This window comes from Lepidochelys kempii, chromosome 7, assembly GCF_965140265.1.
Source record: "Lepidochelys kempii isolate rLepKem1 chromosome 7, rLepKem1.hap2, whole genome shotgun sequence".
Classification (NCBI taxonomy): Eukaryota; Metazoa; Chordata; order Testudines; family Cheloniidae; genus Lepidochelys; species Lepidochelys kempii.
In genome coordinates this window covers 93750057-93774532 of record NC_133262.1, presented here as the reverse complement: position 1 = coordinate 93774532, position 24476 = coordinate 93750057, and the positions used below count along the sequence as shown (strand labels likewise).

The window sequence follows — 24476 nt, the reverse complement described above, 5'->3', positions numbered from 1 at the left end:
CTAGCAGCCTAGCACAGTTCCGCTCCTTCCTCCCTCCCCTCCTCTGAGAAATATGGACAGGACAATGCCTCTACTCCTCACCCCTACAGCCTCTAGCTGGGGCAGAAGGGGGGTGAAGAGCCCATGTAGCCACCCACCCCCAAGACCGGGATAGGGGAGAAAGAAGCCTGCTCAAGCCCACCCACAGGTGGAGCAGGGGTGAGGTTGGGGGGCTGAACAGAGGAAGGGGAGTGAACTGATGGTGAGGGCTGAGGGAACTGTACTGGGAGGGGAAGGGGAACTGAATTGATGGTGGGGGTTGGGGGCTGACCTAATGGAGGTGAGGCTGATAAGGCCAAACTGAGTGGGGGGCAGGGGTGAGGATCAATTGGTGGGCAGGACATGGGCAGACGTGGGGGTGAGAGCCCCTGTGGCAAGGACCAATACTTTTGGGAAAGTGAGAAACACTAAATGTCTCTCTCACTTTCACAAATGATGAGCTGGGACAGTTAAAAAAAATAAAATAATAATGTTTTTTCATCTAATTTTTTTTTTAAATCCTCATGATTTTGATCTCTTGAGGGGGACCAACTCATGATTTTGGCAATACTGTGTCTTCATCTGAAATTCCTGGACCAAATAAACATGTCAACCATATAAAATTAAAACTCTTTGGGCCAGGGACCACATATTCATATGTGTTTATAGAGCAATTTACACTATAGGACCCTGATTGGAGAGCTAAGTAAATATAATTTTGTTTGAAAACAAGTTAATACGTATTTAAACTCACCTAAAATTGCCATATAAATTTAGTGCTCTTCTCAATTATTTCAGTGCAGAATCTTCTTTTTTATTTCCTAGCTTTTAGCAAGAAAATGGCAGGTTTGTCAGGGAGTGAATTTTACCTTTTTGTTAAATGTAATAATTCATTTAAAAGATATTTTCTGTTTTACTACATATCATTTTTTGAGAAAAAACAAAACACTTGAGTGTCCCTTCAATGCCCAAACTGTCTGTAGTTTTTTTTAAACATAATCCAGTAGTGACCAGACTGTGCATTTTTAGCCCATTGATACACGATGAACACAAAGCAACTCCAATAGCTTAACGATGCACATCTCCTGACTTATTGCTTAATTACAGAACTACTCATATGGTATACCCATAATACAATCTGCTAAATGGAAAACCCAGAAAGCAGCCTAGGAATGCATCTGGGAGAATTTCAATTTATCAACTGAGAGTACAGCTGCTGACAGTAAAAGATTACAAAGCTCCTGTTGATGGCTGAATTGGAAAACTCAACTGAGTTCAAAGGAGGCTATCTGCATGTTGTAACATTTATCAAAGGTTAAACCGGACAGAAAAAATACAAAAATGTCATATGGAAATGGAGTAACAACATCATGTAGTGCACACAAAAAAAACAAATAAGAGGAACATGATGCTATTAATATATATAGACCACTAAGAAAAAACTGCAAGCTGTAATGGGCTACAGTATCACCAATATGTAGATGCTCAGTTCCATAACTCACATGGTATAATCTGCGTTTCATACAATCTCTCTGCTTCTCTGACCTGGTCTATAATTGCAAACATTGTAGCTAAAATTTTGCTACGGCTAGGGCTTAGGCATTTTTTCCTACAGTAGAACCTCAGAGTTACGAACACCAGAGTTATGAACTGACCAGTCAACCACACCTGTCATTTGGAACCGGAAGTACACAATCAGACAGCAGCAGAGACAAAAAAAACCAAACACACACACAAAAATAAGGTACAGTACTGCATTAAACTTTAACTACTAAAAAAATAAAGGGAAAGCAGCATTTTTCTTCTGCATAGTAAAGTTTTGAAGCTGTATTAAGTCACTGTTCAGTTGTAAACTTTCCAAAGAACCACCATAGTGTTTTCTTCAGTTATAAGCATTTCAGAGTTATGAACAACCTCCATTCCAAGGTATTTGTTATTGTGAGGTTCTACTGTACGGTGTCACCTAACTCTGCTCTGTGGTAAAAACACCTGAGCCCTGCCTGTAAACAGATTCCAGGGTTGCCATCAGTGCTAGAGCAGCGCTGGAGATGATTTATGGTTATGTAGACAAGAATAAGTGGTGCTAGCTGGCAACAGGAGATGCATCTGTAGGAATAGGTGGGAATGTATTGGCCCTCTCTATTCAAGGTACATATTTGCCCTTCATTAATGTAGTTTTAAGTCTTTTAAGACTTAAGGTCCTATTGAACCCATAACTATTTCCTGGATACTCCAGATGCAAGTGACCCATAATGCTTATTTATCATCTATGGTTGACCAGAAAGAAGCAGACCACCTGAAGTGAGGTTGATTATTATGACCGAATTATATCACTGCTCCATTCCTTTATGTGTTTACTTTCAAGTGAAATTTAAGGAATTGGTTCATATTCTTCAAAGTTCTTAATGGTCTGGGATCTGCCTAACTCAGACTTATTATGACTATTATTATTCATTTATACAAGCTACAAACTTATGCAGTTTAAGTATATGTAAACTTTACAATACAGAATAAGACAAGTTAAATGTCCTAAAGTACTTACAAGACACAGGACACACTGTAGTTTGTGAGAAGGAAAAAACACTGGTGAGGAAATCAAGGTCAGAAATATTTTTGAAATAAGTTGCTTTTAACAAGGGATTTGATGGATGAAAGAGAATGCCAAGCAGACAAAGATTAGGAGCCTGCTTCAAGCATTGAGGCCTACATGAAAAAAGTTGCAAAGTTTTGTGGAAGATTGTGATAAGGGAGAACTGAAGAGAGAATACTGGAAAGAAGTCTGGAGGGAGAGAGGGAGCAAGACTATATAGGGTCTTGACAGGAAGCACCAAGATCTCAAATTTTATGTGGAAAGAGACAGAGAAGCCAGTGAAGGTGCTACAGTTAAAAGCACTGCTTAATTATTATATGTACTGTGTACTCCTCCTTCATTCATTCAAAATCTTTACCTGAAATGAAACTTTCCCAAGCCACCTTCTATTCAAAGAACAAAAAGACTGCATGGAACACTGCAAAATAAAGTTACTAGAACTATTTGACTACTCCAGAACATTCAGCCACTTTGTACCTCCACATCATACTGGGGCCACTTGATGCCAGGGCCAAAGCACAATCAAAATTCAACCAGTGGAATGAACCCCCTAAAGACTTTTCTAGGCAGAATAACTTAACAGCAGTCTAGTGGCTGTTCTAACTGGTGCCAGATTCAACTGCCCAAGACTTAAAAGTGGCTCAAAACCACCTTTGTCTCCTCTATCCCAAGTTGTGTCTTCAGTTAACTTGGTACATCTGAGTATTAAACCCACTCATATATAATGGTGCAAATCTCCATGTATTTGTATTTCATATATAATGGTGCAAATCTCCATTATGCATTGCCTTCATTTTTTAATGTTCCTACTTTCAGTACAGAAATATATTGTACAGAACTACTTTTTTTTTCCTTATGATCAATAATCATTACCATAAAGGCAATAGCGCAGAATGCTTATGTAAAAAAATGCCACATGGCCCAAGCTACACAGAAAAGAACTGGGAGCCAAAAAGTTGCTGGGTCTTAAGTCACGATGAGCCACTTATTCACAGAGTGATTGTGGACAAGTCATTTGAGCTCTTTGCACCCCAGCTGGAAAACTGGGCAGAATCACATCACAAATAATCAGATGTTCCATCTGTACTGAATTTGCCTAGTTAACTGTATTCTAAATAAGATTCTTAACATGTCACTTTTATTCTGAAGGGCCATGTTTTTCTATAAATTCAATTTTAAGAAGTATTGCATTCAGGACTTAATATAATTTGAACAAAAATATTTTTGGACAAATATTAACTGGAAAATCATTCAATAGAAACAGAAAATATTAGGTTCCATATTATTCTACTTATGCTGACAATTTGCTAAGGAAGGAACATCTTGTGCTTGGCTAACTAAGCAATCTGCAGTGTGATCTAAAATAAGTTTTACTTGAGCCACTCATGCTTCAGACTAGCACACATAAATCAACTGCATAACATGGGAATTACATTAAACAACCGTTCACTAAACTAGAATAGAAAAATACTTTTAAATTGAGGATCACTGAAGAATCCAACATCCATGGTTTTTAATTGGTTTTTAAATAACTTGTACAATCTAATGTAGTGTTGCCCATCTAATAAAACTGCAGAACATTGTCTCCAGATAAATACTGCAGTAGTAAAATGTTGACAGTGTTGTTGTAGTTGTGGTAGTCCCAGGATATTAGAGACACAAGATGGATGAGGAATATCTTTTATTGGACCAAATTCTGTTGGTGAAATAGACAAACTTTTGAGCTTCCACAGAGCTCTTCTTCAGGTCTGGGAAAGGTAGTCAGCGTGTCACAGCTAAATACAAGATGGAAGAGATTATTTAGTGTAAGTAGGTAACACATATTTCAAGAGATCATTCAAGGTGAAACACTTTTGCAGTCACAGGACAAAAAGGGGAGTTGTTAGTTTACAGATTGTTGTAATAAACTATAAATCCTGTGTCTTTATTAAGTCCATGATTTTTAGTGTCTAGCAAAAGTTATGAATTTTAAGCTCACAGGCTCACCTTTTGAACGTGTTATGCAGCTTTCCTTGAGGATGAGACCGAAAGGTCAGACAGGGAGTGATCGCTTGTGAAAAAAGCGTCCACCCATAGGTGATATGGTACTTTTCTCTTATCATTTTTCTGTGTGAGTTCACTCAAGAGCATAGTGATGGTCTTGTTTCACCCAGATAGCTGTTTTTTGGGGCATTTAGTGCACTAGATGAGGTACACCACAAGTTGTGATAGGCATGTGTGGGACCCATGGATCTTGAAAGGTGTTTTGTGGGGGCAATAATCATCATAAAAGTGAAGATATAGCTACAGGTTTTGTATCTGTTACGGCAAAATCTAGTGCACTTTGAGCTGGTGCATCCTGATGTGTACAGAGCTTGTTTCTGATGATGTGCTTGGTGAGGTTGGGGGGATTGTTTGAAGGCCAGAAGAGCAGGGTTAGGAAAGTTTTCTTTCAGGACTTGGTCCCCACTGCGTACGGGTTGTAACTGTTTAATGATATCCCGAATGGACTGCAGTGTGGGGTGACAACTAGGGGTGTGCAATCAGAGGGTTCCCCCTCACATCGATGCAGGTTAGCTGTGATACTGAGTATCCTTTTCAAACCTGAAGAGCTCTGTATGCACTCAAAAGAAGTTGATCCAATGAAAGATATTGCCTCACCCACTTTGTCACTGTAGTAAAATGTGTAAATTATAATCCTCCTAACACCCTGCTTGCTTCAGTTAAATATTAATGATAAAGCTCCACTGTGACTACTTAAATACTAAGATTCAAATTTTGTGAGACAAGCTTTGAACTGGAGTCTGGTTTCCGTGTTTGAATTTCCAGTAGCAGAGTTCAGGCCTACTATGTTGTTACTTCATAGTATCCTGTCCCAAGTGATTTGTGCAGCACCTAAGAAGCTAAAGGCTTATCTTCCTACCTACTGTTTAGTTGATGCATGGAAACCAGAATCCTGATCTAGGTTCGTCTCCTGCACCTAGATGCAAGATGTTGCTTCTAATGTATTTATGTCGCAATACGGTTCGATCCAAGCCACCGTGGTAATGTTCACATGTCCCATTTAAAAGTATACCTCTAAATGGTTAAAAATTGTCCCATTCTGAAAAGCTTGTGATGTAACACGTAAAAAAGTTTGGGTGAAAGCATCAACAGAATTTGTCATACCTCTGTGCATATCTAATGGCTATACAGTCAAAATAAAGGATCATTTTGCCTTACCTGTATATTTGTTATCTCAGAATCCCTCAGCCAATCCACCAGCCACTGCATTATCCATGTTCACTTATATTAATGAGGTATTCTTATGTAATTTTTCCTTTTGGGTCCAAATCTGGCCCAATAAGGAACTACATGTGATCTTCCCTAGAGAGTATTTCCTAAACAGACTAGTCTGGAAAGCAAGAGCAAAGATAGAAGAAAGCGAGGGATCCAGGACTGGCAGAGGAATTCTCTACAAGACTAATTTACAAGTAAGACAACTGTCCTCATAGGAGAGTCACTTTGCTAATAATGCTTCCACCAAACACTGGAAAATGACAAGCAGTGGATAAGGGTGGACAGTAAATAAAATAAGTCAAATGTGTGTAAAGAGTGTTTTTTAAAAAATAATACTGAATAAGCTGAAACACCAACAACAGAGATGAACTCAATGGAAAAATAAGAAGTGAAGTTAGTCTGTTAGATAGGAGGGATGGTTCACAGAATCAAGAAACCAAAAGGCAGCATCAACAGACCTTATAGCATTTGGTAAAGGAGTTCAGTGAGGCCCTAATAGCAGCTATGCAGACCTCCTAATAAGAAGTGCTAATTCTCTGACCACAGATAGGAACAAAGTACAATGGACCCTTATCCCCAAGAAAAGCACTAAGTGGCACGCAGTATATTAATCTTTTTTGCACTCTGAACACAAAGGGAAATCATAGTCCTGGAAACCTTAATACCTCATTTTGTTATAGCCACAAGCAATATAAAATAAAAAGGAGTCAGTCCAAAAAGTATATGTCCTATCTAATAATTAATGGCTCTGGCAACATCTAATGGGTGCATGGTGATCTCTTTCAGACAAGGAAGGGAAATGTTTTGATTAACACAGAAAGAACAAACAGAGAAATTATGTGGTGAGTCTAAGGATAATCTTTTCATGGAAAAACTAAATGTAGTAGCACTCCGGGCTGAAGTAATGGTGACAAGAGTAAGCACCTTCACAGCCAGGAAGTACAAGAACTGGCCCAGGGGCTTGAAACATGGCCTTGAAAGAACCTTAAGAATGAAGCTGAAACTCCACTACACTACAATAGAAAACCCACAGTGCTGAGTCTCAGAGCCAAGGTCTACTGACTCGGGCTAGTGGAGCTTGGGCTGCGAGGGCTAAAAATTGCAGACATTTGGACCCATCTGAGAAAAACACTATGATGGCAGAACAGAATGTCTGAATAAGAGTTACATTCCTAGCCAAACATCAAAGAAAGTAACACTTAAATGCAGAGTGCTCTCCTGACAGCATTAGGAAATGGACTATATGAGAGCAATAATCAAAGGATTGTAGAGTCACTTGTCAGCCTCCAGGCTTCTAGGCAGAGACTGGTGAGGTTCAGGTATAGGACCTGGCCCTGATAAAAAGAACTTTGGGCTGAGGAAAGAGCCAGAAATCATAGATAGATATGTGAAAGAGGCTGGTGAACCAAGGTCTTCTGGGCCTAGCGGCAGCTATGAAAATAACTTTGGTCTGGTCCCTCTGGATCTTCCTGGCAATGCCCAGGAGGAGTAGAGGAGGAAAGACATACATGCAAGGTCCTGACTATGCAAAAAAGAAAGCACCCACCCCTCCAGTTGTAGGAATCCTAGTGTCTGGAGCAAACTGAGTTTGTCTGGGGGGCAGGGAGGGGGACGTGTCTGGTTGGTTGAAGTGGAAAGCAAGAAGTTACATCTCTTAGGGACTGCAGGACTTGAACCCCAATCCACAGGATTCTTAGGCGCTAGTAAGCTGCAACCTGCCACCGAGTGACTGCTAACAAATTCCAAGGGCTGAATCCCGACAGAGGACTCCAGTCCTGGAACCTAATTGGCAGATTGCTAGGGGTCCTGATTGGTCCACAACTTTTATCTAAACCCAGCAGTGGATCCCTGTTGTACAAAACTGGGATCCACCCTGCTCTGGACCATGTGCTTCCTGCTCCCCTGATTTGACTTCCTGGCATCCCAACCCACTTGACTTCTTGCATCTGACTTGTGGTCCCAATATCTGGTTTGTCTCCTACCTCTGACCTTTCGGTATCCTGACCGAGCCCGATTCTGACTCCCGAGCCATGGTTCTGATCTCCAGTTTGTCTCCTGCCTCTGACCCCTGGTATCCTAACCTGGGCTGACTCCGGTTACAGATTCATGGTTCTGCCCTCAAGTTTGTCTCATGCTTCTGATCTCCTGGTATCCTGATCCAAAACAATTCTTGACTCCCATCCCATGACTGTGGACCCTGGCTCTGACCACTAAGTATGGCTGCCCACGACCCAGCCATGACAACATCTGACAAAGTCTTGCTGCACCACCACCTTGTTCAGTTGCCTCTTGCCCAGAACTGTCTCCTGCCTCACTCAGTCTATGTGGACATGAAGCTGTTCTGGATATACCTATCTGATATCGATAGGCGAGCTCTTTCCACTTTGGACAGAATCTTTATGATCTAATGACAAAGAGAAGGGCTTCTGGTCCTTCCCTGTTAATCTACAGACTCTTGGAGCTTGACTGTTTATTTCTAACAGGACTGCAAATATGATGATGTAAGGAAGAAACAATAGAAAGCCTAGTCCCACAGCCTGAAGCTTCAAGAAGATGTTATTTTTTGTGCTTCAATCTTCAACCAAATGCTTTGACATGATGTAGGGCCCTGAGACTACCACCTATCATGATTCCACTGGCTAAAAGGACTGAGTGTGGTTTCCAAGATGAGAGGTTCTTCTTGACAAGACACTGCTTGAGGAATTTCCACACAATTCTGTAGAAGAATCAATTAGATGAGGGACTTTTCTTGTGATGCAACAAATGAATAGGCACATGGAGATAAGCCCCCTCTTCATCCATGCAGCACAGAAAGTCATCTCCACCTTGAATCTGATATATTACATGGAGGAATTCTGAGGGATAGAGCTAGAATAGGATGAAACACTCAGTCTTCTTGATCATCATAAAATACTAGGACTAACCCCTATCCCACCCCTAAGGTTGTTCTTTGTTGATGGGCCAGTTCTTGTGATAAGCAGATTATGTAACATATGAAAGAGCCTGTTTTTTGTTGGAATGAGGAGCAATATGATTTGGGAATTGAGGAGGAAATTCTATGGTGCAAACCGTCTAAAGGCAGGCATAAACAGAATGTTGTAGGCAGGGATACCTAATGCAAGTTGTGCATCTCTAAAGTATCCTCTGCAGAAGTTTAGCAGGATACCTAAAGTTCTGTGGGGAAAGTCACATGAAGAACTGGTGGCTATCACATGAAGAAACCAGTGCTCTACTGAGCCTGTCTGCAGTAGTTGAGGGCTGCAGAAAAGAGAAGGCAATAAAATTCTCAATATTTGGACGTGCAGAGGAAAACAAATAGGACAGCACAAAGTTGAATCCAATCTGTAGCTGCAGAGGTAGTAGGGTGGAGCTGACTGTGCCTTAAAGGGCCAGTTTTACATTCCAAAAGAAAAATCCGTATAGGACTCCCTCTGTACCAGAAATGGACATGGATAAGCCAACAGTTGATAAAGATTTGGAGGAGGCACTTAGTATGAGAATAGCGTTTGAAGAAAGTGTATAAAATAGCTTAAGAGAAAACAAATTACACAATCTGTCAAAGCTATGCTAAAAGATAAACATTTTCCAATGCTTATAATCATGAGGAAAAGTTAAAGAAACAGGACTTATTCTCATTTAGAATAGAGGGGAATTCAAGGTGACCTAACAGAGCTTAGAAAAGTCATATGTGAAGCAGGGAAAAAAAATATTGTTCACACCAGACAAAGATTCAAAAACGTTAAGAAAATTAGCAAACTGGGGAAAAAACTTTTCCCACAAAGTATAATAAACACATGGAATAAGGTACCGGGCATGATAATTAAAGAAAACAAAAGAAAACTATAAATGAGTTCAAGGGAGACTCAGATTATTTTCTGATGGTGGAACGCTTGAGGAATGTGGCATATATGTAGGAAGATGAGATAAAGATGAACCAAAAAATCAGGGAAGGCATCTTAAGCATTTTTCTGTTGCTTAAGTTTCTTAAGAAAATTAATTCTGAACAAATTTAGGGCCCAATCTTACAGACATTTATCATGAGTAGTCCCACAGAATTCAGCATAGGCAGTGTTTGCAGGACTGGATCTTAATGCAGTGCCCTCTATCAATATATAGAATAAAGAACCTATTTTGCAACCAAAGAGATTTATGAATTTAAAAATGTACCTTGTTCTCTTTGTATCTAGTCAGATCTGCTATACAATACTCTTTGAATAATTTATCATAGTATTTCTTTGCCAGTCTCTTTTCCCTGTAACCAGAAAGACAACGTTATTGATTAAGCATATGGAAAATATAGAGTGAGGTCAAATAACAAACCCTAATACATAGTTAGGTCATTAACAGGACAGGGGCATTGCAAGTTTGTTTTCTCTAATGAATAAAAGTTGTAGTGGTAAAAATAAAAAAATATACAGCTTGATGAGAGTAATTGTCATGAAACAGTTTTAATTTCTCTTGAAAATAATTATGTATTTTAAAAAATATATTTAAAGCACAAACAAAGCATAATTTTGAAGTTGTACTCTTCTGGGTTTCTGAATGGTAGTTTAGTTATCTTAGGGAATGAACAATAGTTTATTCATTTCTGTGTCATTAGTTCATTTTGACACAGAGCTGTATTACTTTATCTCCTACCCTTTTTTAATTTATTAAGAGTTCAAAGCAATAAGAACAAATATGCATGGCAATTTTTAATGAATGAGGAAAAAGAAAAATACAAAGTGATCTAAAAATAATGTTTTATTATAGCCCAAGTTACCAATTCATGTCCACAGCATCTTCCTCTTTCCACAGGAATCTATAGTTTTCTCTTACAATATCAAGGTCTGTCTTGTCACTTGCTCTGTGAAAGGGTACATTTTTCTTAAAAAGCAGATCTAGTATTAAAATTAAATTTTACAGCACCAGAAACAAAATAATCAGATCATTTGGCAAACAGTGGTATTTTATAATTCCTTGTATTATTTATTGAGTTGGCCATACTGGGAGATACTTTTAAGAAGCAACAGTTGTTCATGAGAACAAGTATTATTCACTAACTTTTTTCCTAAAAGAATAAAAGAGCTTGCTTCCAACGTTAAAGTCACTCATAACTATTAAAACTGTGTGAGATTTAATTCTATATGAAAAGTTATGTTTAAAACATAAAAAGAGGATTATCTGCAGCTCAGAACAAGGGTTTAGCTTCCCTGGGCAGATGTTTAGTGATATTCCAGACTTCACAAGTCTCCTGGGTTCAGATTGCCAAAACAGTGCAGGGGATTTATCCACACATCTTCATTAACATTAATGAAGAATGTGTAAATAACTGCCTGCAATTCTTAGGAAACCTCAACCCTAGTAACTAGCCTCTCGTGACTTTGGTAAATTTGATAATTATCCTTTAAAAATTGCCCTGTACTCCAAATGGCAAACAATTTTACTACCTGCAAGCAGTTATTTCACCATTATGTGCTGCAACCCAGAAGTCTGAGTACAAGATTGTCATTTTCTACTATCAGAGCAGCATTTGACATTCTAGGAATGAGAGTTGAACACTCAGCAAATACTGGATTATTTTAGATACACCCTCCATGTGTTGTCTTTTAATCTACATAACACAAAAATAAAAACTCCCATCTGAATTTCATCTAACTTTTCATGTATAGATACAAATTGTATAAAGTTAAATCAAGACAACTAACAATTCTCCACATCTAATTCAGATATTTACAACTACCATAGTTGGTACATTTTAGCAAAAAGGTTAATGTTTCGATACACAAATAAATCTCTGGCCACAGAATTAATTACCCAGCATATATTTTAGCTGTATTATAAAACAGGTAAGTATGTTCTCTAACGGTACTTACCCTGAACGTTGGAAGTCCTCCTTTTTGCCACCATAGTATAAAATGTAGTCATTCACAAACTTTTTATGTCTTGCATACTGAATAAAGCAAAATTAAGGAATTTATTTTCAGTGTTCTCTCTCACTCCACGGCTGGTTTATTTGGCTTCACACTACCATTACCTCAGATAAAAAGATTAGTACAAAATTGTTTCTACAGTATAAAGGATTTAAAGAAGCTATTACCAAAATTAATTTTAATGGAAAGGAAGTTTAAAGAACTCTTATTATAAATTAATTCTCAACAGAAGAATTTTAGGACAGAATTTAAATTGTAAAACCCATCCACATGCTACACCCTTATAATATTTTTTAGTATATTTGAAGATGTACAACAGATCTTTAATCCAGCCTTTACTGTGTAGTCCACTGCATTCAAACTAGAGTTCCATGATACTCCAACTTTGGTTTAAAATATATCTGTATCATTTTTGCCTGATATAAATATAAAATTACTAATAAAATGAGGCATTTTTATGTACTTTTCAGTGTCAGTGTAAAAGCAATAACAAACTTCAGTAGATAACTTCTTTAGGACCACAATACCAAGTTACAGGAAATTATATTGAGATAGAAATGTCCTAACAGTTTTACAGATGTAATTTGACACGTTTTATTTCCATTTGTGGAGGTGCTTGTTTCTAGAATAATGCGATTGTTTATATGGTTTTGTTTTTGCTTGTTCACAAGCAAAAGCAAAACCATATAAACAATCACGTTATTCTAGAAATAAGCACCTCCACAAATGGAAATAAAACAGTAAAACAATAACCTAAAATATATAACAAATTTCTCAGACATTTATGGAACTACAGAATTGGAAATAAATTATCTTTCTGGCATGTTCTTAAGCCACATGTTAAATTGAGTTCAATAAGAATTCATTTCTGTCAACCTACTGCCTGCATTAAAATCATTTTATAGAATAAAATATTGTACATGTATTTTTTGGTAGAAGTTTCCAAATGTGACACCATCATAGGGCCTAATCACATCAGCCACAATATCAGAGGCTCGTTCACCTGCACATCTACCAATGTGATATATGCCATCATGTGCCAGCAATGCCCTTCTGCCATGTACATTGGTCAAACTGGACAGTCTCTACGTAAAAGAATAAATGGACACAAATCAGAAGTCAAGAATTATAACATTCAAAAACCAGTTAGAGAACACTTCAATCTCTCTGGTCACTCGATTACAGACCTAAAAGTGGCAATTCTTCAACAAAAAAACTTCAAAAACAGACTCCAACAAGAGACTGTTGAATTGGAATTAATATGCAAACTGGATACAATTAACTTAAGCTTGAATGGAGACTGGGAGTGGATGGGTCATTACACAAAGTAAAACCATTTCCCCATGTTTATCCCCCCCCACTGTTCCTCAGACGTTCTTGTCAACTGCTGGAAATGGCCCACCTTGATTATCACTACAAAAGGCTCCCCCCCTCCCCCCGCTCACCTGCTGGTAATAGCTCACCTTACCTGATCACTCTCATTACAGTGTGTATGGTAACACCCATTGTTTCATGTTCTCTGTGTATATAAATCTCCCCACTGTATTTTCCACTGAATGCATCCGATGAAATGAGCTGTAGCTCACGAAAGCTTATGCTCAAATAAATTTGTTAGTCTCTAAGGTGCCACAAGTACTCTTTTTCTTTTTGCGAATACAGACTAACACGGCTGCTACTCTGAAACCTGTCAATCTTAATGTTATTCTTCAAAAATTAAAGACTTAAATTCAAGAATACAGTTAGGTGCCTTTATTTAGCAAGGCTACAGACTGTATACATCATGATGAAGCTGACTAACTTCAAGGAACTCCAGCTTCTTTGTCACCATTATCAACTTTGATAATGGTAGGCAACTGACTTGCCCCTACAACTGGAGGAAAAGAATAAGATGGTAGCAGTAGAGAAATTATCCAAATCTGGCACTTATACAAAGTTCCATGAAAACAGAAACACTATGGCTAACGAATTCTACTACGGGCTCTTTAATCACAGCTTCTTCAACTGCTTGTTTTTACAACTTGAGGATCATTAGCCACGTGCAGATGACTATGTAGAATGAGTGCAGAAAAAATAATGTAAAGGTGACACAGCATGGTTAATAATTTTGGAGGAACACCTGATTTTGTTACCTAAGCATAGCTCACTCAGCTAGAGCTACTGGATTTTATCCTTTTTTGGTCAATGAACCTTCTGGCCTTTAGCCAGGACATCACATTATTATAAAACATTTATAGCTCTATCAACTTACACAGCAAAAACAAAATATAAGACAAATTCCCTGCCCCGAAGAATTTACAATCTAAACAATACAGAACAAGAAACAGGTTAACACAGTTCAGCTCAGAACATCGTCATCTTGTAAATGTGCCTTTAGTTCGTGGCACTGTGTGTACTCAAGATTTTTGAGATAGACCTGACAAAGTACGAGCGTTTCTTAAAAATGAAGACCGAGCTGAAGAGTAAGTCTGAATTAAGTAGCACAAATGACAATTTCTCTCTATTGCAATGAAACGTGGCATCTCCAAATGTTTGCATGCTCCACATATGGATTGCCACAAGTCCACACAATATACCCATATTAATCCCAATATAACTAAAAAAATACAAGTTCTACTGTTTCCAAATAATTTACAATCATGGCCATATCAGGCAGGAAACTAATTCACTTCGGCTACTGAGACACTAGATAGATAATAATAAAAAACAACAATGCTAAGACTTACACAGGGCTATTTGAATTTCATCATGCAATACGGCAAGTCTCTGGTCGTTATGACACTCTGTACCTCAGAGTGGCACCCTGGAACCCCTATATTCACCACTGAGACGGATAACCCAGGTTAGTGGGACAGAGGGCTCAGCGATTACACAATCCAGGCTGCATCACGGGAACCCCGTTACAGTGATTTCTCTGTGCTAGTGAGAGGAATATGAGCACAATATCAAGCAGAAGCAGCATTACTACAGTACCTTCAAAATAACTATTTCATAGGATCATTGAACAAATCTGTATGTGCTTAACATAAAGGTCATACAGTATTACAAATCCTCCAAACATAAAGATGGTTGCAGATATGTCCTGGAGGATGTTTTTACCAAACTGGATTGGCAGCCTATAAAATAGCTTACATCACTTATGGCAGATAAATCACACAAATCTGTCAGGTGTATTACATTCTTTTCAATTCAATTAAATGAGTGCAATCTGCCACAAAATGCTACATCCCCCTACTGCTAAATTCCAAAGAGCAACTGCTAGGCAATAGTAAAGATGACTTGATGGAAAGTTCAACAGAGGAGTTATATGATCTTTCCCCTATCTACTATATAACTGGTTAGTTTCACTGTAAAAATAATTATTTTCATGCTAAACTTCAAAGAAAAATATGTTAAAAGGGAAATGTTGTAGCTAATGAAGACAGTAGTTTAGGACTGAAGCATTAAAGTAATCAAACCTGATTATGCCATTCAAAATAAAAGAGCTAAAATAAACAAAATGTGATATTAAACAGGTGTACAGTATCACATCTGTGGAGGACACTACTTGGGATAATCCTTTCTTGAACTGTCTTTTGGATTAATTATTGTGTTCTTGGCCTTCCAGCAGAAATATAAGTTTATTCAGATAATGATAGTCTCAGATAGAATTGTGAAGCAGCAAGGTCTGCTTGCGCTAAAAATCAAAGTATCTTGATCCAACACCACATGTTTAGTAATTGAGTCTTAGATATGGAACTCACAGCTACAACTTAAACACTAACTGCAATGAGGGACAGTTTGGAAACCCCTTTCATAGGTGGATCCAAAATACCTAGTTATCGGTGGTGGACAGATGATGATAGGAAACAATACCCAGTCTCTGCTGGTGCATGGAAATTCCCCAGGCAACAAGGAGACTCACATGAAAGTGTCCCTGACAGGAGCATTTCTCCCCAACTGAAAGAAAAGTTGAAAAGCTGAGAATGTGTTTTTACCAATATAAACAAATAATCAAAGGATACAGCATCCATGGCTATCAAATGAAATCTCCTATTTCTTGCTTCTTCCCTGTTAACAGAAATAATAATTTTGCTTGAGTAAAAGTTCAGTTTAAATATAAAAATCTCCGATAGAAGTGACCATTACCTATCCCATTCTTCTGCTGCAATTTGTCTGTCAGCCACCTTGACCTGTTTTACTTTCTGGAATGGTTTTATGAGTAGGGCATCTTCATTACTTGTCCTATGCATGGGGAAAAAGTAAGGAATAAATTATTCAGAAAGTTTTCATATACAATAAGTTCTAGTACACCAAAGTCAGCTTGGGTAGTCAGCACCTTGAATGTTCTAAGGAAAAGGTTGTTGTATAGATTAGCGTTGTTTGCCTCTTGTTAAGACAAGTCTATACTACCATGTTGCAGTGGCACAGCTGCACCAACGGAGCTGCGCTGCTGTAGAATATCTGATGAAGATACGCTATGCTGACAGGACAGTGCTCTCCCGTCAGCATAATTACTCCACCTCCGCAAGAGGCGGAAACTATGTTGGCAGGAGAGCATCTCCCGCTGACATAGCGCAGAGTGGACACTGCTTTAAGTCAATGTAACTTACATCGCTCTGGCTGCATGCCAGAACAAAGGGTAGAGAAGATGATTTCTTTGAAACAGCTCCCAATGTTTAATATTTCATCTAGCAACTAGAATGGTTAATTAAGGCACTTGGAAAAACGTTAAAACTGAACAAAAGGGTCAATATTTTAATAGAAGACAGCTAAAAATTCTAAAAAGAGAAAAAACACCTAAGTTTATTTAATGGTTAAAGCACCTTCAAGGTCAGCTACAAAATGGAGTCAGACACTACAAAACATTTCCCCTTACTTCCACTACAGAAAAATATAAAAGGCTCCCCGAAAAGGTCCCAGAAAACCTGACTGGAATGGAGCCTGACAGAAGATTAAGGAAAGAGTCACAAACAGATCCTGGAACAAAAAAATAATTCCTGAATCAATTCAGAACAAATCTGTAGTGTTGTGGGTGAACTGTCAAGGAAGCACAGTGCCACAGCAGAAAAAACTTCCCCAATAAAAGAAGATGGTCAGACAGCAAAATTCAGGGTCACAAAGTGTATGAATCGCTAAATGAAATTGACAAGGCTGAGCTTAAATGAGCATCTCAAGGGCTAAGTGTAAGTTAACTGACCCAATTTGTTGGTCTCTTGAAGCCAGGCTTAACAGAGAGAACAGAATAGAAGAAATTAAATAATAATCAAGCAGCGTTAGTGTTTCCTTTCCATGAGGTAGGTGTTTTATTCCTACAAAGCCTGCTGCCACCTGGCCTTGGTTCTTTTGATCTCTCTTTGCAGCTCCACAAGTCCTGGCGGGTGGTAACAAAGTGATACGAAATTGAACAGAGCAGCCAAAACCCAGCCGTTGATGCTAGTGCTTGGAAAAATGAAGCACTCAGCTGTGAGATATTAGAGGCATACAGACACCAGATGGACGTGGCAGAACTGATCTTTCTCAGTTGCTCCTTGGAGACAACATGCTCTGACAAGCCTGAGGAGGCAGTGGCATAGGAATCAAACGTATATTTTTATTTTTCATGAACAGCTTCACTATGTCAGAGTTAAAAAATGAGGGTATTCTATATATATAGCTATAAGTCATATGCACACAAGAAACGTAATGTACAATGCCAGTATTACAATGCATTACCTTTTATTCCTTTGGTCAGATTTCTCTCCACTCTCATCATCACTAAAATCAGAATCATAGCCTCCCCGGCCATGTACCTGGAAATAATTAAGAAATAAAGGAAAATTACCATAACACAATAAAATTAGAATCTTAGAAATGTAGGACTGGCAGGGACATCGAGTGGTCATCTAATCCAGCCCAATGCAGTGAGTTAGGACAAAGTATAGCTAGATCATCCCTGACAGGTGTTTGTCTAACCTGTTCTCCAACAATGGGGATTCCACAATCTTCCTTGGAAGCCTATTCCAGTGTTTAACTATCCTTACAGTTAGATCGTTTTTCCTAATATCTAACCTAAATCTCCTTTGCTGCAGATTGAGGGCTTTGTCTACATGGCACAACAGATCCAGATTACAAGGGTCTAAACTGTAGAGTGCAAAGTAACAGATACATAATTTCCCATTTCAGGACTTCATCAATGCAAACTAGATTCATTTTGAGAACTAAAAGGTAACTATATCAACACGAACTGGATATCTTTTAGTTCACGCCAACAGGGTCTACATGGGCAGTAAGAACACAACATGTTAGTGACCACAAACCATACTGGTACTGCCCACTGTCAAAGACACAATACTGGACTAGATGGCTATTGGGTCAGTCTAGAAATTCCTACATTTCCACAACCATTATCCTCAGACAAAAACCCTGAGAAAACAGGTAATCCTAACACTCTGCCTTGAAGGTTAACCAACTTGGATTCCACTGAACCTACAGGAAAATCAAATGTCAGAGACAATGCTCTTCCAGACTCCAAATGCTCAAAGCTATGAATGCTTATTTTTCATCAATTGTGGCAATTTTGCCCAGACAATCTCTTAGGTAGCCAGGACCAAACCATATAGTGTTTTATATATCAAAATCAACACCAACACCATCCTGATGTGCAGACAGAATAACAAATATGGCTTAACAGTGAAATCTGCAGTGAGCTTAAACACAAGAAGTGCAAACTTGGACAGAAGACTAGGGAGGAGTATAAAAATATTTCTCGAGCATGCAGGGGAGTAATCAGGAAGGCCAAGGCACAACTGGAGTTGCAGCTAGCAAGGGATGTGAAGGGTAACAAGAAGGGTTTCTACAGGTATGTTAGCAAGAAGAAGGTGGTCAGGGAAAGTGTGGGACCCTTACTGAATGGGGGAGTCAACCTAGTGACAGAAGATGTGGAAAAAGCTGAAGTACTCAATGTTTTTTTTTGCCTTGGTCTTCACAGAGAAGGTCAGCTCCCAGACTGCTGCACTGGGCAGCACAATATGGGGAGGAGGTAAGCAGCCCTCAGTAGTGAAAGAACAGGTTAAGGACTATTTAGAAAAGCTGGACATGCACAAGCCCATGGGGTCGGATGCAATGCATCAGAGGGTGCTGAGGGAGTTGGCTGATGTGATTGCAGAGCCATTGGCCATTATCTTTGAAAACTCGTGGCGATCAGGGGAGGTCCCTGACTATTGGAAAAAGGCAAATATAGTGCCCATCTTTAAAAAAGGGAAGAAACAGAATCCGGGGAACTACAGACCAGTCAACCTCACCTCAGTCCCTGGAAAAAATCATGGAACAGGTCCTCAAGGAATCCATTTTGAAGCACTTGTAGGAGAGGAAGGTGATCAGGAACAGTCAACATGGATTCACCGTGGCAAGTCATGCCTGACCAACCTGACTGCCTTCTATGATGAGATAAATGGCTCTGTGGAGATGGGGAAAGCAGTGGACGTGATACACCTTGACTTTAGCAAAGCTTTTGATAAGGTGTCCCACAGTATTCTTGTCAGCAAGTTAAAGGAGTATGGATTGGATGAATGCACTATAAGGTAGCTAAAAAGCTGGCTAGATTGTCGGGCTCAGCAGGTAGTGATCAACAGCTAGATGTCTAGTTGGCAGTTGGTATCAAGCAGAGTGCCCCGGAGGTCGGTCCTGGGGCTGGTTTTGGTTCAACATCTTTATTAATGATCTGGATGATGGGATGGATTGCACCCTCAGCAAGTTCACGGATGACACTAATCGCTAAGTAGGTAGATACAATGGAGGGCAGTAAATACGGTCCAGAGTGATCTAGACAAATTGGAGGATTGGGCCAAAAGAAATCTGATGAGGTACAAGAAGGACAAGTGCAGAGTCCTGCCCTTAGAACGGAAGAATCCTATGCACTGCTACAGGCTGGGGACCAACTGGTTAAGTGACAGTTCTGCAGAAAAGGACCTGGGGATTACAATGGACGAGAAGCTGCATATGTGTCAACAGTGTACCCTTATTGCCAAGAAAGCTAAAAGCATATTGGGCTGCGTTAGTATGAGCATTGCCAGCAGATCAAGGGAAGTGATTATTCCCCTCTATTTGGCACTGGTGAGGCCACATCTGGAGTATTGCGTCCAGTTTTGGGCCCCCCACTACAGAAAGGATGTGGACAAATGGTAGAGTATCCAGTGGAGGACAATGAAAATGATTAGGGGGCTGGGGCACATGACTTATAAGGAGAGGCTGAGGGAACTGAGCTTATTTAGTCTGCAGAAGAGTGAGGGGGATTTGATAGCAGCCTTCAACTATCTGAAGGGGGGTTCCAAAGAGGATGGAGCTCGGCTGTTCTCAGTGGTGACAGATGACAGAACAAGGAGCAATGGTCTCAAGTTGCAGTGGGGGTGGTCTAGGTTGGATATTAGGAAAAACTATTTCACCAAGAGGGTGGTGAAGCACAGGAATGGGTTACCTAGGGAGGTGGTGGAATCTCCATCCTGAGAGGTTTTTAAGGCCTGGCTTGACAAAGTCCTGGCTAGGATGATTTAGTTGGGGGTGGTCCTGCCTTGAGCAGGGGGTTGGACTAGATGACCTTCTGAGGTCTCTTCGAACCCTAATCTTCTATGATTCTATTATCTTGATTGCACTAGAAAGCAAACTGGGAGCTAGAACATACTATAGAGAACAGGTACAATGTTATGATAATTTGCAAATTACTCTGTAAGTTATGTCCCTTCTGCTATTCTCTGTCTTTTCTATTTACATTGCTAGTCCCTGCCCCAGAGTTTATCTATTACTCTGTATAGTGCCTAACACAATGCTTAGCCCCTAGTGCTATTATAATACCAACAAACAGTAACGATAGCAGCAGAACCCATAAACAAACAGAAAGCCACATCCTGCAATAGATGTAGCTTCCAAGTCACCTTGGAAGAGTAGCCTCACATAGAGTACATTGCAGTAACCCAATCTGGAGTTCAATGGTACAGGTAACTGTCTCGGTCAGTATCAGAAAAAAGCAGTCACAGTGACCTAACTACTGGCAGTTGGAAAATCGCATTTCTGACTACCAACAATACCAGGTGAATGTTACAATGGTGCACCTAGAGTGGTTACACCCTGACACCTGCAAATATCATTCTGGAGAGAAAACAGCATCTTCTGCTAGGCTGCTTGCAAGCTTGTGGACCAAATATATATTATGCTGAATACCACTGTCTTTGTGTAGCAATGTTCAAGGAGATTAAAAAAAAAGTTTGTTTTTTTTAAACTTTAATTTTATTATTGGGTTGTTGGAGTTTTGTTTTCCTTCCTGTTCTTCGTTTGAAACTACAGTTTCTCTCTCTCTCTTGTGCCTCCTCAAAGACAGAGACAAGACTGGTCTGGAGCAATAACATCCCTCCAGGATTCTCCATGCAACTCAGTACATTCCCCTGCTTCCCATCCCACACACAATACTATGGAGCCCAAAGAGGACCTATCACTTCTTGAGGAAAAACAGAGAGATGATAAGTGGGTACTTCCTGGAGCACTGTGGAGAGATAAGTGGATTTAATTAGCAACACAGAGTGCGGAGGGGATCAGCTTGCTATTCATCCATTAACTAAAAATCCAGTTCTCGTATTCTCTTTTCCACATTTCAGAAGTGTAGGAGCTGAGGCATTATCTGAAGAGTTGTAGCAACACCAAGTAAACTACATATATTGGGAAGGTGCACCCCGCATATATGTATTTCCTAATTAGCCATTATTAATTCTGGCCTCTATTTTTCAGGAAACTCCCCAAGAAACTAAACAGCAAAAATAAAACAAACATAAAAGATGACAGGTGCAACTCTACACTATTGCAGTGTCAGAGTAGCCAGCGTGTGCTGGCACAGAAGCTGCAATGGTGCAATAAATCCTCCCAGCACAACCCCTCAATGCTCTAAACCAGTGATACTCAGAATGAGGCTCTCAAACCCTAAGTAGCTCTTTGATACGTTTCCTGCACCTCTTTGAAGCATATGATACTAAACCACTGGTATGATTGAATATATAGTACTATAGTAAATGAAACAATTAAAATTCACACTACTGTGGCTCTTTTGGGTAATGCTGATTGCTAGTTTTACTCCTGAACCACTGAGGTTTGAGTATCTAAACCAGTGGTTTTCAAACTGTGGGTCACGACGCAGTACTGTGTCGCGGAATGTAAGGCACTGCGTCGCGGCGGCTCTGGTCAGCACCGCCGACCGGGCTGTTAAAAGTCCTGTTGGCAGTCCTTCCCGGCTAAGGCAGGTTAGCCCCTACCTGTTCTGACACCACGCTGTGCCCTGGAAGCGGAAGCAGCAAGTCCGGCTCCTAGACGGGCGGGCCACGGGGCTCCCTGAACTGCCCCTGCCCAAGCACCAGCTCTGCACTCCCATTGACCGGCTGGGGGCAGGGCGGTGCCTGCAGGTGAGAGCTGAGCGCCTCTGTCTAGGAGCCAGACCTGTTGCTGGCTGCTTCCAGGGCGCAGCACACTCGGTGGTGCCAGGAGAGAAGGGAAGCCTGCCTCTGCACCCTGGGTGCACCACTAATCGGGAGCCGCCGGAGGTAAGCCCGCACCCCAATCCCCTGCCCCAGCCCTGAGCCCCCCCTCAAACCCAGAGCCCCTTCCTGCACCCCAAGCCCCTCATCCCCATCCCCACCCCAGAGCCCGCACCCCCAGCCCAGAGTCTGGACCCCCTCCCGCACCTCAACCCCCTGCCCTGAGCCCCCTCCTGCACCCCAAGCCCCTCATCCTGGCTTCACCCCAGAGCCTGCAACCCCAGCCCAGAGCCCTGACCCCCTCCCACATCCCAACCCAGAGCCCTCTCCTGCCCCAAACCCCTCATCCCAGGCCCCATCCTGCACCCCCAGCCTGCACGCCCAGCCCAGAGCCCTGACCTCCTCCCACACCCCAACCCCCAACCCCAACCCACAGCCCCTTCCCACAGCCTGAACCCCTCATTCCCAGCCCCACCCAACAGCCTTCACCCCAGCACCCAAACCCTCTGCCCCAGCCCTGAGCCCCTCCCACACCCCAGACCTCCACAAGGGTGTAGTTCCCAGCACTGATGCACTGTCTACACTGGCACTTTACAGCACTGAAACTTGCTGCTCTCAGGGGGGTGTTTTTTCACACCCTTGAGCGAGAAACTTACAGTGCTATAAATTGCCAGTGTAGACAAGCCCTGAGTTTAATTCGCTCAGAAACATAGTGCAGCATGTCTCAATGAATAATTATAGTTTAGTAAATCATTTTCCCCATTTTGGGAAAAAAATATAAGAACCTGAAAGTCATCTAATTTATTGACCAACATGCAGCTTTTCATACTAAGGAGAATTAACTTTTCTTTAGAAAACAAAAACAAAACACTGAAACAGCAAAATTAAAACAAGGGACTCCAATTATGTTTGGTTGCCAATTTAAACCATGAACATTTAAATCAGCCCTACTTTTTGATTCAGTTAACAGGCTGGTGTATGCATCTTAGATACAAATCGCTATTAGCAATAGCACCCACACGAGCAACCTCAACAGAGCAGAGCAGTCATTGGAGAAGAGAAGGGAAGCCATCTACACTGGGGTGAAGGCACACTGGTGGAATGGGCAAGGAGTAAAGACGTTAGCAAAATAAAGTCAAAACGTTTTAATAAGGACAGTTCTCAAATGATAAAGGCAAAAGCAAAAATATAAAGGTAACTAAGAAGATCAAGAGACCAGAGGTTTGCAGGGCACCAAAGAAAAAATCTCATTGAAAATTTGCCAAAGATACTGGTCAGGATTCACTGACAAAACAAATGTTCATGCTTCAAAAACTACGGCGTCGCCTCTGCCTTCCACAGGCAGCGTCAGAAGCGGACAGAGAGGAACGGGAGTACCGAGGAGGAGCACGGCAGTCTAGGAGAAAAGCGCCCCCACCCCGTCTAGTGAGGGGCCTCTCCCTCGCCCCTGAACGCCCCTTCCCCTGGAGGACGGGGGCGGGGGGTCTCCTTGCTGCCCAGTGGCTGCCCCGGGCCCCGCTCTCCCCTCCCCGGGGAGCGCCGCGGCTGTTACTCACGGCCTGAGAGAGCAGCAGCTGGGCCGGCACCATGGTTGTCGGCTCGGTCAGCGCCCTGGGACGAGCGCCGGGGAGCGCTTGCCGCAGGCGAACCGGGCGCCGGTTGCGCGCTTCCAACCCCGACCGAGCGAGAGGCGCAGGCAGGGCCGGCTCCCAGCGGCGTCCCTCCGCGTGAAAGGCCCGGCCGGAAACCGGGGCCGGGGCAGGAGGGAGCCGGGCGGGGGGCAGGGCTCCCTCAACGCGGCCTTACGCAGTGAGCGCCGCGGCCGGGTCGGCGAGGCTCCCGCCCTGGAGCGGGGCTGCCTGGAGGGACGGAGACACCGGGGGAGACAGGCTCGCCGCCGGGGAGACCCCTGCTGCGCGGGCCCTCCTCGGGGACGCGGGGCTTGGCGCAGCGGGCGGGATTCGAACACAGAGCTGGCCCCGAGGCACGCAATTGAGCAGAGCTGGGAGCAGAGCGAGCTAAGCCTGGGGTGGGGGAGGTTAAATAAAATCTCCTCTGCACCCGAGAGCTGTACTGAGCGTGCTCCGGCATCCCCTGTCCCTCCCTATGCTGCCGCCTGGCTCTTCCCGCTTAGCCTGCGATCAGCGGAGCTGTATCCACCGCCGCAATGCACAGCTGCGGTAGGGCTTTGCTAGTGTTCTGGGTTCGAGTGCTGCGTGCCTTGTGTGA

At 41.5% G+C, this 24476-nt stretch overlaps 1 protein-coding gene across 5 annotated transcripts in view; it reads right to left on the bottom strand.

Moving 5' to 3' along the window:
- LOC140914895 (protein FRA10AC1) overlaps positions 1 to 24222 on the bottom strand; it is an 88738-nt gene extending 64516 nt beyond the window's left edge. For 2 of the 5 annotated variants that reach the window (XM_073353861.1, XM_073353859.1), the window contains exons 1-7: positions 23804 to 24217; positions 17470 to 17546; positions 15904 to 15999; positions 15780 to 15825; positions 11722 to 11798; positions 10629 to 10712; positions 10034 to 10118 (exon numbers count right to left, since the gene is read on the bottom strand). In XM_073353861.1, coding sequence (XP_073209962.1) covers positions 10034 to 10118; positions 10629 to 10712; positions 11722 to 11798; positions 15780 to 15825; positions 15904 to 15999; positions 17470 to 17546; positions 23804 to 23836 — 498 coding nt within the window. In that variant the 5' untranslated portion in view covers positions 23837 to 24217. Of the gene's footprint in view, positions 1 to 10033; positions 10119 to 10628; positions 10713 to 11721; positions 11799 to 15779; positions 15826 to 15903; positions 16000 to 17469; positions 17547 to 23803 lie in introns of all 5 variants that reach the window. The other 3 variants (XM_073353863.1, XM_073353860.1, XM_073353862.1) reach the window with 3 other exon arrangements.
- Between the last annotated feature and the right edge of the window lie 254 nt (positions 24223 to 24476).